Source organism: Trichomycterus rosablanca, chromosome 13, assembly GCF_030014385.1.
Source record: "Trichomycterus rosablanca isolate fTriRos1 chromosome 13, fTriRos1.hap1, whole genome shotgun sequence".
Classification (NCBI taxonomy): Eukaryota; Metazoa; Chordata; class Actinopteri; order Siluriformes; family Trichomycteridae; genus Trichomycterus; species Trichomycterus rosablanca.
Window position 1 is genome coordinate 10,515 of NC_086000.1, and position 15,450 is coordinate 25,964.

Genomic DNA, 15,450 nt, shown 5'->3' on the forward strand with positions numbered 1-15,450 from the left:
AGGTGTTTCAGTTATTTTGTCCAACCCCTGTAAGTCAACTCGCAGTTCAGGTTTAAGTTTGTTAAACCCGCTTTCTGGAATATCCCCCTGAGCTAATAATCATGGTATTTAAAAGTAAACTTGTTTCATTGCCCTTTTCTACAGCTGGTGAAAATGTACTTCTACATTAAAAACACTACATGGGAGTACATGAAAACACAAAGCAAAACTATACTAATTACTAACCTAACTGTGCAAATTGCATATTTTTAAAATAACAATAGAAAGACAAATACAAATATAAAACTCTACATCAGAAACATTTGGGACAGAATGGAAATGGTACAAACACATGCTTTGTTGGGTCAACTTCATTCAAATCAAGCAAAGGCTATTTCTTCACTATTTTTCAACCTGTAACAGAGTGAATGGCTTCTGACGTTACTGTGGGAATTACAAAGCATTTTCTTTTTATTTTAAGTAGTTTTCACTTTTAGGCTTATTGTGTGCACAGGTTATATCAGCGTTACAACAGATCTAACACGTCATTGTTTGAGTAGCACAGTGGGCTTCTTCTTCTGGCGTATGTCCTTAGACCTTCAGCTCCGTTGTTGCTAGCCAGTCTAGTGTTTCGTCATCCAGATCCATTAGCCCACGAGCGCCATTCGGTGGCCGGAATTTGGGGCAGCTGGTCATCACATGTTCCACTGTCTGTAATGGGTCCCCACATTCACAGTGGGCACTGTCCGCAAGACCCCATTTCTGCATCGCTGCTCCAAAGCGTCCCACCCCTGTCCTCAGGCGATTAAGGGTTGTCCACTCCTTACGGGTGAGGTGCTGGCCAGGAACATCTGTTGGATCTTTAATATAGTGATGAAGCATAGATGGCCCTGCTGCCTTCCACTGGTCCCTCCATCTTGCCGTCACCCAGGAAGCCTTGGAGATGTAAACTGGTGTTATGCGGAGCAGTTCCTGGGCATGTGTGGCAAAGGGGTGTCGGGATTTGAGGCGCATGCGCTGTGGTGTCTCTGTGATGATCTTGTGGAGGAGGTGTGATTCGCTCATCTGTGCCTTCCGAGCGAGGGCCAACAGTGGGCTGAGTGCAGCACATGTAGTTCTCTCAGGTTCTAGGCCCTATGTTAAAATCCAGCTTAGGGTGAAACTAAAGTTACACTTTTTTCGACATTTTCTCACTGCCCCAACTACACCCGACCACCCCCACATTTTATTATAATGAATACTGTAAGCCTGCAGTGAAATAAACTCAAATACACACCAACACACATAGAAACACAAAGCACTAAATGTATTAGCTGATACAAACACACACACACACACACACACACACACACACACACACACACACACACACACACACACACACACACACGTGGAGTGTTTAAATAATAGCAACACTGTACATTTACATTAGCAGAAGGAGTTTAGGAATCACTCCCCATGGGGATGTGTGATAGTTAAACATTACACAGCTGTAAATGAAGGGTGTGACTGTTTCAGGTGTACGCTATAGGGTGTATGATTACTCCACTATAGGACTATGGGACAGTCCAGCCCGTTCGTAGATGTCTGGGAGGAAGGAATCGTACTCCGTGTTCCACACAATGGATCTCACATACGCCTCCTTATCCAGTGGCTCTGGGTACCGAAATGCCATTCCTTTACTGTACAGAAACTCCACCACCTAAACAAACACACACACTTTTTTTTTTGGGGAACACATACCCTGTTAGCACTGATTGTGCGTGTACAGTTAGGAACACAAGGTGTATTTATCTTTCTTTAGTCAATCAGTAGACACTTTCTGATCACTAGACACTTTATATTTTTGGTTGGAGCGCTAGTTCCACTCACAGCACTGATAACAATGTGTTTAATTACATTTCCACAGCATGTATCTGTATGATGTACAAACTTTCCCAAACTGTTGCAAAAAACTTGGAAGCAATGGGTGTGACCTAAACACCTGAACTCAATAATTAGAAGGGGTGTCAACATAATTTTACTCACATTGTGTGTATGTATAAACACAAATCTTATCCTCACAGCCATCTGTAAAGAAACCTCCCTAATGTTGGAAAGAGGAGGGTAGAGACGACCCTGATTCTGATTCAGTTCCTCATCCGTCAACTGCTCTGCTAAGATCTGATACACATACACATATACAAACAGAGAGAGAGAGAGAGAGAGAGAGAGAGAGAGAGAGAGAGAGAGAGAGAGAGAGAGAAGGTGAGTGACCTTATAACCATCCGCATCATATTAAAAACCATCATGATACTGTGAGAAATTTAGCCACATACACTAACAAGTACCTTAGAAAACCATTATCACTTAATACAGTCCACCGTTGCATCAAGAAATACAACCTAAATTATTACACAACAAGAAAGCTATACATTTTTCTATTCTGCTGTTTAAAGTAAACATAAAGATCTTAATCTGAGTCTTTATAAGTTTATAGGTGGCTGCTGCTGCTGCTACATGGTTGGATGATTTAATACTTACATTAATAAGCAAATAATCCTAATAACATGGGCAGCATGAGTGTTGCCTAACACATGCATGTGCACGCACACACACACACACACACACACACACACACACACACACAAACACACACACAAACAATGTTTACCTTTGCAGCCTCGAGGAACACCGTATCACTGATGTGTCTAACACCACTCAGAATTACTGCCAGAGCCACACCTAACAAACACACATTTCTATTAGTCGAGGTAAAAAACATAAGACTGTACAGTGAAAGAGTACAAAATAAAAATATATTTACACTAAATAAAGATGATAATCATTATTATTGTTTTTGTGGATGAAGTTTGTCCTCTGGATGTAAATAAATTCAGTAATTACTTGTACAGCTTCTAAACGCTGGCAGGACCCAAGATCAGAGATACCCCCAAATAACACTCAGAGAATTCATGGCCCAAAACCACAACTCATTCATTTTTCCAAATTATTGGAAAAATAAAATAGGAAAACACAAATCCACACCTGGGAATATGTAAGCATTGTTCCCCTGTCCCAGAATCACCATCCTGCCATCATCCAGAGTTACAGCAGCAAACGGACTCCCACTGGCAAACAAACACCGACCATAACACACACACACACACACACACACACACACACACACACACACACACACACACACACACACACACACACACACACACACACACACACACACACACACTCAGAAAAGCACATTCATTAGCCATTTGATGAGCTACACCTACTGTTACAATACATTTTATATTTCATGTTTATAATTTTGTGATTCTTTATTTAATATCCTTTATGAACAATCAAATTTACTCTATGATCAGTTAGGCCTGAATTCTCTTACATTTTGACCAACAACAGGCTCCACTTAACCTTGAATTAGAGACAGTCTGCTCCTTGTTATTCTTAGCACATCCAAGACAGTCGTATATATCAAAAATATTCTATCTTAAAACACATTTGTATTATCCTGTTCTGTTCAGTCACTAAACAACTACCATGACACAATCTTAGGTACGTATGTGTGTGTGTGTGTGTTGTTGTTTTTTTTTTTTTTACCTGTGTGAGAGTGTATGCATCCTCTGCAGTACACTAAGCTTTAACAGTCGGATTGCTCAGAGCAAAGATGATTGGTCGCTCATTTAACGAACCCATAGCCCTGATGACATCATGAGTGAATAGTCACCCCGCCCCAGACACACCTGAACACAACAAACACAGGTAAGAACAAGGTCATGAACATGTCTATCAAAAAGTACAGCCCCGATTCTGGACTGCTTTGCTTGGGGGGGCAGTAAAACCTAATGAGGGGGCATGTTGATAGTCATGTTTTTGAAGCCAGAAATATATTCAAGGCTTGATTTGTGCATGAATGATGACAGCCAAGCTATTGATACTGGCTTAAAGTGATGTATGAGGTAAAGAAATAAAAATGCATGTTTTCGAACTTAAACTTAAAACCCAATGATTAAAAAATACATGTTGATTATGTAAATGGAGAAAAAAGATTATCTAATTGTATTTCATTTTAATACGACCCCTTAATTAAATTGCCATTACTAATAGAACAACTCTATTTCTTGAAAGGCTTTAATACAAATTTAAGTCAAAGCTGACAAATGTACCTACACACAGACTGAGAATATTCAAACGTGGAAATAGGAATGAGTGAGAATATTTATATTATTGGGAAATTAAAATATAAAGAAAACAAAAGAATACTAATTCTGTAAAAAAAAGGGGGGGGGGGGGTATTCGTCACATTTCTATTTTGAAAAAGAAAAAAATATGAAAGTACATAAAATAAAGAAAATTTTCCTATCTACTGCACTTTAATGGTAAAAAATCTGGTAAAGTATTGAAGTTTTTATTGATGTTATGAAACGTACTGGTACAATGCAGTATTTATGCACAGTATAACAAATTATGTAAAGACTATAAGTGCAAATGAACAACAGTAATCATATTTTCATTGAACACAACTATACACCTATATATTGTGGCAGTAACACTCCTGCCTTGCAACGAGAAGGTCATGTAAAAATAATGCCAAGTTAAAAATAACGTAACCAAACAAACTATATACAAAAAATGAAATCTCTATATGCACACTGTGGATACAATTATCTAAAACCTTTAGCTGAGCCTGCATTCTAAAATGAACTCAGAACAAAGAATTTACAGAAGCAGTCTTCTGTTTCTTTTAGCAAATAATCTGACAAACTCCTCCATATCAAGCCTATTGGTTATTGACTTTTCATGGCCCAGAATCACTAAATTTCTTTTTCTGTCATGCAGCATTGTGTGACGAAAGGGAGTAAGAACTCTTGACAGTGTAGAGAAAGAGCTTTCACATGATGCTGAGGATACACCTATCACCAGTGCGGTCACATAAAGAGAATGCAGGACAGGAAACGCTTCTTTATAGGCCTGAAGATGGTTGCACACTGTTGAAAGGTTTGCTGATCTTGTCAAGAATTTATTCTGCAACATAGGCTTTGCCACGTTTATTTCATTTCTCAGGATGTTTGTGTCAGTACCTATAAATTGCTGTAGGGGCTCTAATATGGCCAGATCAAGAAAAGAGCTATCGTGAGGAAGGAGACCATTAACAGCTGTCATCAAATCCAGATTTCTTTTACAAAATCTGTTCTCCATTTCAGCAATGGCTCTGTCTAAAATTTCCAGAAGCGACCTCCTCAAAGATTGATTTGGTGTATGAATTTGGTGGATTCATCAGTACGTAGATCTTTTAAAGCACTCAGAGATGCACAGATGACCTCCCCAGCCTTACACAGGTCTACAGAATTGGCTTGCAAGATTGAATTGGACGGCTTCAAAATGGCAAGAACTTTTAAAAGGAACTTTCCAATTTCAAAGAAATTATGTTTTCTCATCTGCACTAAGAGCCCTGATGCCTCTGTGCATAAATCCACAGGTGCATCAGAATCTTCAGACACATCAGACAGAACTTTAAAAATGACATCTTCATTCTGCACTAAGCAATTTGTCACATCAAAATGACTGGTCCAGAAGCTTTTTGAGAGGGGGGGTGTCATAACGCCGAACCACATAATGTCGCTGGAAAAATGAATGAAGTGTGCTAGAAAGTGCAAAAAAGGATTTAGCACGCGAATCTGCTTGCATTGCATGGACCACTGTGAGATGTAGCTGGTGATTATAACAGTGAATGTAGGGAATTTCTCTACCAAGTTTTCTTTGAAGCAGTGTCTGCACTCCACCTTTCAACCCACTCATTACAGCTGCTCCATCATAGCACTGACTTATGATGTGATCAGAACAGTAACCTCCATCAGAGAGATGCTTTAGTATTTGATCAGTTATGTATTCAGCATCTAGCTGATCTAAGTCAAGTAATCCAATAAGATGCTCTTCTGGAACAGAATTACAGATGAACCTGATCATTAGGGAAAGGTTCTCTACATTACACCTGTCTCTTTATACAAAAGCCTGCTGTGTCTGCATTGTCATATTTGTGTTTAATCTCAATCAAAACCATCTTTGCTAGCGTGTCAATGATCATGGTCATGAGGCCAGACAACTAGGTACAATGGTACAAAAGGCCATGTCTTTGAAATTCTTTCCTACAGAGGTTCAAGGTCTATCAACTACAAAGGACCAAACATACTGGAAAATTGCTTGTGACTGTACAGACAGCGCCGTCTATGAACATCAGCAGTTGGAGAGGTATCACGGCAGAGAACAAACTGACCATTCATCCGCTAGTGATTATCTAGCCACTGTTCCTGAGAAGCTGTGGACCACCCATAAGGTAGATGTAGGCTGTGTTTTACACCATTTGGCCCCAAGACCAGATGCCCAAATCATTTGTAAACCACAATACCCGCTGAAGCCAGAAGCTGAGATAGGCATACAGCACACCATTAATGATCTACTGACTTGTGGCGTCTTGATTCCGACCATGTCTGCTTGGAACACACCGATTCTGCCAGTGGCTAAGGCTGGCAAAGACAGGTGTGAATACAGAATGGTCCATGACTTAAGAGCCATAAACAAAGTCACACATACGGAAAACATTACTGTCCCAGACCCCTACAGATCCCTGCAGAATCTGACTCCTGATCATTGTTTCTTCTCTGTGGTAGACTTAGCGAATGCCTTTTTTAGTATTCCCATTCCCAGTGACATTCAGCCAATCTTTGCTTTCACATACAGAAGCCAACAGTATACTTACACCAGATTGCCTCAAGGCTATAAGGATAGCCCGGGCATCTTCAACAAATGTCTGGTGGAAGACCTTTCTGTCTTACTAACACAGAACCTTTTGAGCAGTGACACCGTGTTGATTCAATATGTCGATGACTTGCTAATCGCTTGTACTTCTGAAGAGCTCTGTTTACAGGATACTGTTACCATTCTTACTCATCTGGCGAACTTAGGATACAAAGTCAACAAAGCCAAACTCCAGATATGCCGGCCTGTCGTGACATTTCTAGGACGGAGGGTTTCCAGCAAGGGTCACTCCCTGACTGCTGACACTAGATCTTGCATCCTGAATCACCCGAAGCCAACAACCGTGAGTGACCTTCTGTCTTTTCTTGGCTTGACAGGTTATTCCAGGAATTACATTCCTAATTACTCAGGTTTGGTTGCACCTTTGAGGGCTGAAATTACCAGGTTAGGTCAAAGAAACCTAACAGCCAAAGTAGAGTGGACCAAGCCCCTTGAGGCTGCTTTTATTGAATTAAAACAGCAACTGACCTTAGCCAGTGACCTACAACAACCAAAATACTCTGACCCTTTCTATTAGGATGTTTCTGAAAAGAATAGCATTATAAATGCAGTTCTTTTTCAGAAAAGGGGGAGTGGTGTCAGAGCTGTACTCTTGTACCATAGCTCAAGATTGGACCCTGTGGTAACAGGTCAACCAGGTTGTGTCAGATACCTAGCAGCATTGTCCACAGCAATTACCAAAACAGCACATTTGGTCATGTGTCATCCCCTTATAGTCAATACAAGTCATGGTGTGACTGCATTTTTAATTTCCACAGCCTTTACCCTGTCAAGAGCGAGAAAAGACAGAATCAATAGTATTCTCACTCAACCTCATATCTCATACACTACAGGGAAAATGGTGAACATGACTGAAGGTCTGAATTCCGACCCTGATGCAGAACCACATTGCTGTGAGCAAATTACACAAAAACTGTTGAAGTGTAGGGAAGATTTGGAAGACACTCCTTTAGAGGACCCTGACTTGACTCTATTCTGTGACGGATGCTGTTACAAAGGGGACAAGGGACTTGTAGCCTCATATGCAGTAGTCAAGCAGACTAATGAGGGTTTCATCCCTGTGGACTCAGGAATCATTGAACAACCAGCGTCTGCCCAATTGGCTGAGTTAGTAGCAATCACCAAAGCATTGGAGAAAGCTGCTGATCAAACAGTTAACATTTACACAGACTCAGCTTATGCCCATTCTGACTAGTGACTGCACAAGGGACACCCATCAAGCATGCAACACAGATTTTTCAGCTGTTGAGAGCAGTAAATAGACCAAAGAGAGTGGCTGTGATTAAGTGTAAGGGTCATTCAAAAGAGCCTGGACTAGTGACACTAGGTAATGATGCGGCAGATCAGGCAGCAAAGAAAGCGGGAGGATACATTAGCCAAATGGTGGTGTTGGCGTCAGAAAACTTGCCTGAGCTAAAAGAAGAGCAGGTAAGGGAAATGCAGGAAAAGGCAGGAGCATATGAAAAGAACAGCTGGTTAGATAAGGGAGCTAGTGTAGTGGAAGGACTGTGGAAAAGTAAGGAAGGATTGATTGTGGCACCATCACATTTGCTCACACTGTTGATGAAAGAAGCACATGGTCCAACACATGTAGGTATGTCCAACATGCTTGACAGTCTGATGCAAAATTGGTGGCATCCACACATTAGGGATATGGTGAAGAGGTTCGTAGTTGACTGTGAGGTGTGTCAGAGCTACAATCCAAAACCAGGGTATAGAGTGACTGCAGGACGGTTTCCTGTCCCTGAAGGACCCTTTAAAGAAATTTGCATCGATTTCACTGACATGGGGGTGGAACACCGAGTGAATGGCTATCGTTACATCCTAGTCATGGTAGATAGATTCACTAGGTGGGTTGAAGCAATTCCAGCCAAAAAGGAAGACTCTAAAACAGTGGTGAAATGGTTAAAAACAGAACTAATACCCAGATATGGAGTTCCCACTGTGATTCGTTCAGATAATGGGGTTCATTTTAATAATGCCAAATTACAAGAGGTGGAAAAAGCTTTGAGGATAACACACAGATTTGGAGCTGTGTACCATCCCCAGTCCCAAGGGCTGGTGGAAAGGGCCAATAACACCATCAAGACTAAACTGGCCAAAACTTGTCAAAGCTCCAAATTAAATTGGGTTGAGGCTTTGCCCCTGGTGTTGATGTCCATGAGAGCATCGCCCAGGAGTGACACTCACTTTTCCCCACACCAATTGCTAACTGGCAGACGCATGCCAGGGCCACCTAGAGACAGGGTGGTGAACAAAGCACTAGATTTGTGGGATGAAGAATTGGACAGCTACATGAAAGCCTTAACTAAACTTATTTCCAGCATTAATCAACAGGTTAGACCCAAGGACAAGAAGAAGGAGCCAGAACCAAAGGTAAAGGTTGGACAGTGGGTAAGAACCAAGGTTCACAAAAGGAAGTGGGACAGCCCAAGGTGGACCGGTCCATGGCAAGTAACAGAGGTCACCTCACATGCTGTGAAAGTCAAGGGTAAGAAAGGAAATCTGTGGCACCACATCACACATTGTACCCCTGCAGATCCACCAGGTAGAACCTGTGAAGAGACCAGAGAAGACCTGAGCAAGAATCTGCCCCTTTTCTGGCACGAGACAGAATTACCAGAGAAACACTCAGGCTGGTGAGAAGAGAGATCCGGTAATGTAGTAACTGAAGGGGGTAAGTATATTGCACATTGTATTGGTAATGATCTTGTTCCAGAAGCCGGAGCTGCAAAACAGACAGGAGAGCAATTTGGAGTGAAGGACTTGACAGCAGCTCCTGTGGGTAAATACACAATACACAGTGCCGAGAGGAGTTCCTGATGAGTTCAAGGCTAGAGACCAGATTGCTGCAGGCTTTGAGAGTGTATTCTTCTGGGGGTCCACAATTAACAAAAATGTAGATTGGATTAACTATTTGTATTATAACCAGCAGGCGAAGTCCAGGAAACTGTGCTCTACACATGCAAACCGATGGGCCAAAAGAAAACGTAAAGAATGAGGAAGATCAGGAGTACTGGACTTAACTTCAATGTTGAGTGTTTGTCTGTCTCGTTTGTCAATATTCTTCTGTCTAGATTGCTGATCGATGGATGACACCAAAGGGGGACCCCAAGAAGCAAGAATAGAAGAAAATGTTGTGAATTAATGTTTTGTGTGTATTTAGCTACAATACAACATATATAGGGTAAAGGACATATTGATAGTTTAAGTAAATAGTAATGTTAAGTTGCAAAACACATAGGCACATATTTGATTAATGTAATCCTTGCATGATTGGTGATGGTTCAAGTTGTCCAAAAGGAGATCTAAAGGGGGACCATGGATTTCCTGTCCACAAAAAGATATCATCATCAATACATAAGGGAATTTAGCTTACTTTGAAGATGTAACACATATAGGGAAGTCTCTAAAGGACTATAAATTTTGAATTTCTTTCCTATCCGGTTGCTGAAAGGTCCAGAGTAGCTTTTATTGTGTAACTATAGCCTTCTGATGCTCTTTGTTGAAGTGAATGCAATGTTTTGCATTCAAAGGGGGAATTGTTATAATATAAATTATTATTGGGCATTACAATATTGGTCTAAAACATTTTGGTATTCCAACAATGAAATAGTAGTTCGGCCTAATGGCCACGTGGCTTAAAACCAGTTAGAACTGGCTGAGTGGAAGCCTGAAACAAAGGGCATACCTTATATGGAGTAGTTCCACACCTGGCCACTAGGGGGAGACGGCAAACTATAAATAACGGCTGCGCACTCTGCACGTGGTCTGTTCCATTCTTCACTTCGAAGGAAAGGTATCAGAACGCAGCTGCCTGTGAACTGGAGGAGAAACCAACGTTTTCTGAATAAAACTTTTAAACAACGTCACCTAGCCTCCTGATAAATTTGAATTGATTTTAACAAAAGATCCACAACACAACATTTGCTTTTGATCATGTAGTGATCTCTAATTATTTATTCTTTCTGTGCGGCCTGGTAATAAACGACCCACGACCCAGTGGTTGGGGACCACTGCCATAAAAAGTTGCTATAAAAAGTTTTAAAAATCATGATGTACAGTGGTCCCTCGCTACTTTGCGGTTCGCTTTTCGCGGACTCGCTGTTTCGCGGATTATTAAAATGAATTAAAACGCTATTAATCCGTTCCAGCCCTCCAAAAACCACACCGATAATTTTTTTGTTACGTGTTTTTAAAAAGACAAATGTACTTTATAAATAACAAATAATGTGTAAAAAAAAAATAATACATAATAAGAGAGAATGTAAAGAAATAAACTGGTTTTATTAAGTGTATTTACCTTAAAATCAGACAAAGATGCTGGCAGAGGTGGAGATTGGCGGAGGAATATCACTTAACTTACTCGCCACACACTTAATGCTACAATATACAGTGGAACCTCGGTATACGTCTGCTTTGGTATAAGTCCAACTTGGTATACGTCCTGTTTGGATGTGAAAAATTTAGCTTGGTATACGACCTTTATTTGGAATACAGCTCGGGTGCTAGAACTGGCTGATTGGCTCAGTTGTAATATTTGGTTATATACTTTGAATGGGACTCTTATTTTGATATACCTGCATGAGAAACAGTGTGTGTGTGGTTTACCGCTAGTTGGCTTCGCACCGGTGTATGTTACGTGCATGAGTGAATGAGTGTAGCGGGAGTTAATAAAGATAAAGTTATAAAGTTAATATAACCGTGTGGAACTGGAATTATTAATAAAGAGACAGGCACAACATGGTGTCAGAGTAACCCGCGGACCCACATAAAGAACATTAAAAGGCTTAATCTGTTAAAGAAAGAAAAAGATGGAGGCTTTCGGTGTTCCGACCCCACAGATGGACTGGCAATCGTCCAACCTGCCCGACGCATGGCGCCGTTTTAAACAACATGCAGAGCTCATGTTTTCAGGACCGCTCAACCAAAAAACAGAGGAACAGAAATGCAGTTTTCTCCTGCTGTGGATTGGGGACAAAGGACGGGACATAAGCAACACATGGACCGTGACAGAGGATGATGCTAAACGGCTAAAAACATACTATGATGGCTTCACAGCATACCTCACGCCAAAAGCTAACCCTATCTTTGCCAGATACAAGTTCCACGAGAAGATACAGGGGAGCGGTGAGTCATTCGAGCATTTTGTCACAGAGCTGAAACTACTCGTTAAAGACTGTGATTATGCTAACAGTGATGAAATGGTCCGGGACCGTATTGTTTTTGCCACAAACTCTCCCAAAGTCAGAGAAAAGCTACTGAGCCAAGGACCCGACCTAACACTAGATAAAGCTATCGACATAGGCCGTTCCTACGAGCTAGCTCAGCTCCAGCTAAAAGCCATGGCTAGTGACAGCCACGAGGTGCATGCAATACACCGAAAAACTGGTAAACATAGCTTTGCTAAACAAGCCAACAGACCAGATGAAAGCCAGAAAGTGCCCAATAAAGCCTGTGGTAGGTGTGGAGGCCACCACAACAAACAGACAGAGTGTCCAGCAAAGGGGAAGCAGTGTTTAAAGTGCAAAAAATATAACCATTTTGCAAAAGCATGCAGATCCAATTCCTATACTCCACCTAGAAGATGGCACAAAGAAGTGCATTCTGTAAAAGAAACTCAGGAAGATCTTGACTCAGCTGTTTGTAGACACCGTTACAGCAGCAGAAGAGGAGGACGAGGACAGTGCATATGCAGACATAGAACTGGGACCAGGTAATGCAAAACTGACATTTAAATTGGACACTGGTGCACAAACAAACGTGATACCCACAAAAGACTTTAATAAGCTAATGTCCAGCACACTGAAAAAAGACAAACACAAGCTGTATGGCTATGGAGGGCATCCACTGAAAGTGATTGGTTACTGCACCCTTGTAAGCAGATACAAAGACAGATCAACAACACAGAAGTTTTATGTTGTAGACTGCAACAGCCCACCCATCCTAGGCTACAAAGCATGCAAAGCCCTTGGACTCATAAAGGTGGTCTATGCGATTTCTGCTACAAGCAACAAAGAGCCCATGAACAAGCCAACCGACATATTGAGTGAGTACTCAGATGTTTTTAAAGGAATTGGTGCATTTCAGGGTGAGTGCAGTTTCAGAATAGACCCCAGCGTAGCACCAGTAGTTTGTCCCCCAAGGAGAGTACCTTTTGCCCTCAGAGATCGTCTTAAAGTAGAGTTAGAGAACATGGAAAAAGATGGCATAATATGCAGGGTAACTGAGCCGACTGAATGGGTAAATGCACTTGTAATATGTGAAAAACCAAAAACAAACAAGCTCCGTGTATGCCTGGACCCAAGACCCCTGAACAAAGCAATAATGAGGCCACATTACCCCCTCCCAACGCTTGACGACATAACGTACAAGTTGGCTGGAGCAAGGTATTTTAGCATATTAGATGCTAGATCTGGTTATTGGGCCATTAAGCTCAGTGAGGAGTCGTCCCTACTCACTACCTTCAACACCATATTTGGTAGATATCGCTTCCTCAGGCTCCCTTTTGGCATCGTGTCTGCCCAGGATGAATTCCAGAGGATAATCGATGAAACATATGAGGGCCTGGAGGGTGTGGCTGGTATAGTGGACGACATCATTGTGTTTGGGAAAACAAAAGAGGAGCATGACCGCAACTTAAAAGCTATGCTCTGTCGGACCAGAGAAAGAGGTCTGAAACTCAACCCAGACAAGTGTCGCATCTGTGTCAAGGAAGTCAGCTACTTCGGACACAAGCTCACAGCTAATGGACTAGAACCAGACCCCCTAAAGGTGAAAGCAATCCGTGACATGCCGCCACCAGAAAATGAAGCAGAACTGGAGACAATTCTTGGCATGGTAAATTATCTTGCTAAGTTTGCCCCTAATCTGGCTGAGGTGAGCGCACCACTCAGACACCTCCTCCGACAAGACACAGAGTTCAGTTGGGACACAACACACGAAAGAGCATTTGAAAAGATGAAGGAGACAATAACAGCTGAACCAGGGCCAGTGCTAGCCTACTTTGACCCAAAAAAGGAAGTGACACTACAAGTGGATGCATCAAAACATGGTCTGGGTGCAACAATCATGCAAAAAGGTCGTCCAGTTGCATACGCATCAAAACTTCTCAACAGTACTGAGCAAAACTATGCCCAAATAGAGAAGGAGCTTTATGCTGTTCTGTATGGATGTAAAAGATTCCATGAATACATATACGGACGACATGTAACTGTTGAATCAGATCATAAGCCACTTGAGTCAATACTTCGTAAGCCGTTGGCTCTTGCACCGCCACGCCTACAGCGCATGCTGCTCGCGCTGCAGAAATACAGCATCACTCTCATCCACAAACCAGGAAAAGACATTCCGGTTGCTGACACACTGTCAAGGAAATCCATGAATGATGAGGACAGTTCACTAACTGAGGACATGGAGACTCAAATACACACTGTCATCAGCACAATGCCAGTAAGTACAAACAGGCTAGGTGACCTTAAGATAGCCACGACTGAGGACGAGCAATTGTCTGCCCTCAAACATGTCATTCGTTCAGGTTGGCCAGAAATGAGGAAAAAATGTTCCACACTCATCAGTGACTACTGGAACCACCGTGATGAAATCACAGAGGCTGATGGAATCCTCCTGAAAGGTGAGAAAATAATAATCCCTCACAAGCTCAGAAAAGAAATGCTACAACGCATACACACCGGACATTTTGGTGTAGAGAAGAGCAAACACAGGGCTAGAGACATTATGTTTTGGCCAGGTATGAGTCAACAGATAGAAGAAACGGTAATGAAGTGCGACATATGCCAAACACACCGCAATTCTAATCAGAAAGAACCAATGCTCTCACATGCAGTCCCTGAGAACCCATGGCAAACTGTAGCAACAGACTTGTTCACTTGGAACTCAGAGAACTACATCATCATATGTGACTACCTGAGCCGGTACTTTGAAATTGAACGCCTGCACAACATCACTACAGCTGCTGTCATTCATAAGATGAAAGGCACATTTGCCAGACACGGCATTCCAGAAAAAGTTGTAAGTGACAATGGGCCATGTTACAATTCCAGAGAATTTCGTCAGTTTGCAGAGATCTGGGGTTTTCAGCACGTCACTTCAAGCCCACGTTATCCCCAGAGCAACAGTTTAGCTGAAAAGACTGTCCAGACTGTAAAGCGAATTCTCACAAAGGCCAAAGAGGATGGAAAAGATCCCTATCTCAGTCTATTAGAATATAGGAACACTCCTGTAGACGGACTGAAATCACCAGCCCAAATTCTTATGAGTCGTAGGCTGCGCTCCATCCTGCCCACAACAACAAAACAGCTCCGACCTCAGACAATCTCTCAGAAAACTGTACAAGCCAAAAGAAAAGAATGTCAGCGTCGCCAAAGGCAACACTACAACAAAGCTGCCAGACCTTTATCAACACTGCCACTTGGAGCACCAATACGTTTCCAGCAGGTAGATGGTCGATGGCAACCAGCCATAGTCACACGACCAGCAGAGACCCCACGCAGCTACCATATCAAAACCAGCGATGGACAAACCTTCAGGCGGAATAGGCGACACCTTCTCATAGCTCAAGACAACCCATCTACATCCACCTTGCAGCAGCCCGAGGTCAACAGGAACAACACAACCCCTGGAGAAGACACATCAACA

The 15,450-nt window shown here is 42.1% G+C and overlaps 1 protein-coding gene across 1 annotated transcript; it reads right to left on the reverse strand.

The window, feature by feature from the left end:
* Positions 1 to 317: 317 nt before the first annotated feature.
* LOC134325215 (NAD-dependent malic enzyme, mitochondrial-like) lies at positions 318 to 3,662 on the reverse strand. The gene is made up of 4 exons (XM_063007323.1): positions 3,007 to 3,662; positions 2,633 to 2,703; positions 2,008 to 2,142; positions 318 to 1,681 (listed from the first exon to the last, which is right to left on the reverse strand). Exons 1-4 carry the CDS (start codon positions 3,047 to 3,049, stop codon positions 1,520 to 1,522), a joined length of 411 nt encoding a protein of 136 aa, XP_062863393.1. The 5' UTR covers positions 3,050 to 3,662; the 3' UTR covers positions 318 to 1,519.
* Positions 3,663 to 15,450: the final 11,788 nt, after the last annotated feature.

Excerpts from the sequence above, each read along its gene's own strand:
- LOC134325215 (XM_063007323.1), bottom strand. The coding sequence starts at position 3,049 with ATGGTGATTCTGGGACAGGGGAACAATGCTTACATATTCCCAG. Across the intron at positions 2,704-3,006 it reads CAATGCTTACATATTCCCAG|GTGTGGCTCTGGCAGTAATT; the intron begins GTGTGGATTTGT and ends TGTGTTTGTTAG. Across the intron at positions 2,143-2,632 it reads TGTTCCTCGAGGCTGCAAAG|ATCTTAGCAGAGCAGTTGAC; the intron begins GTAAACATTGTT and ends TATGTGTATCAG.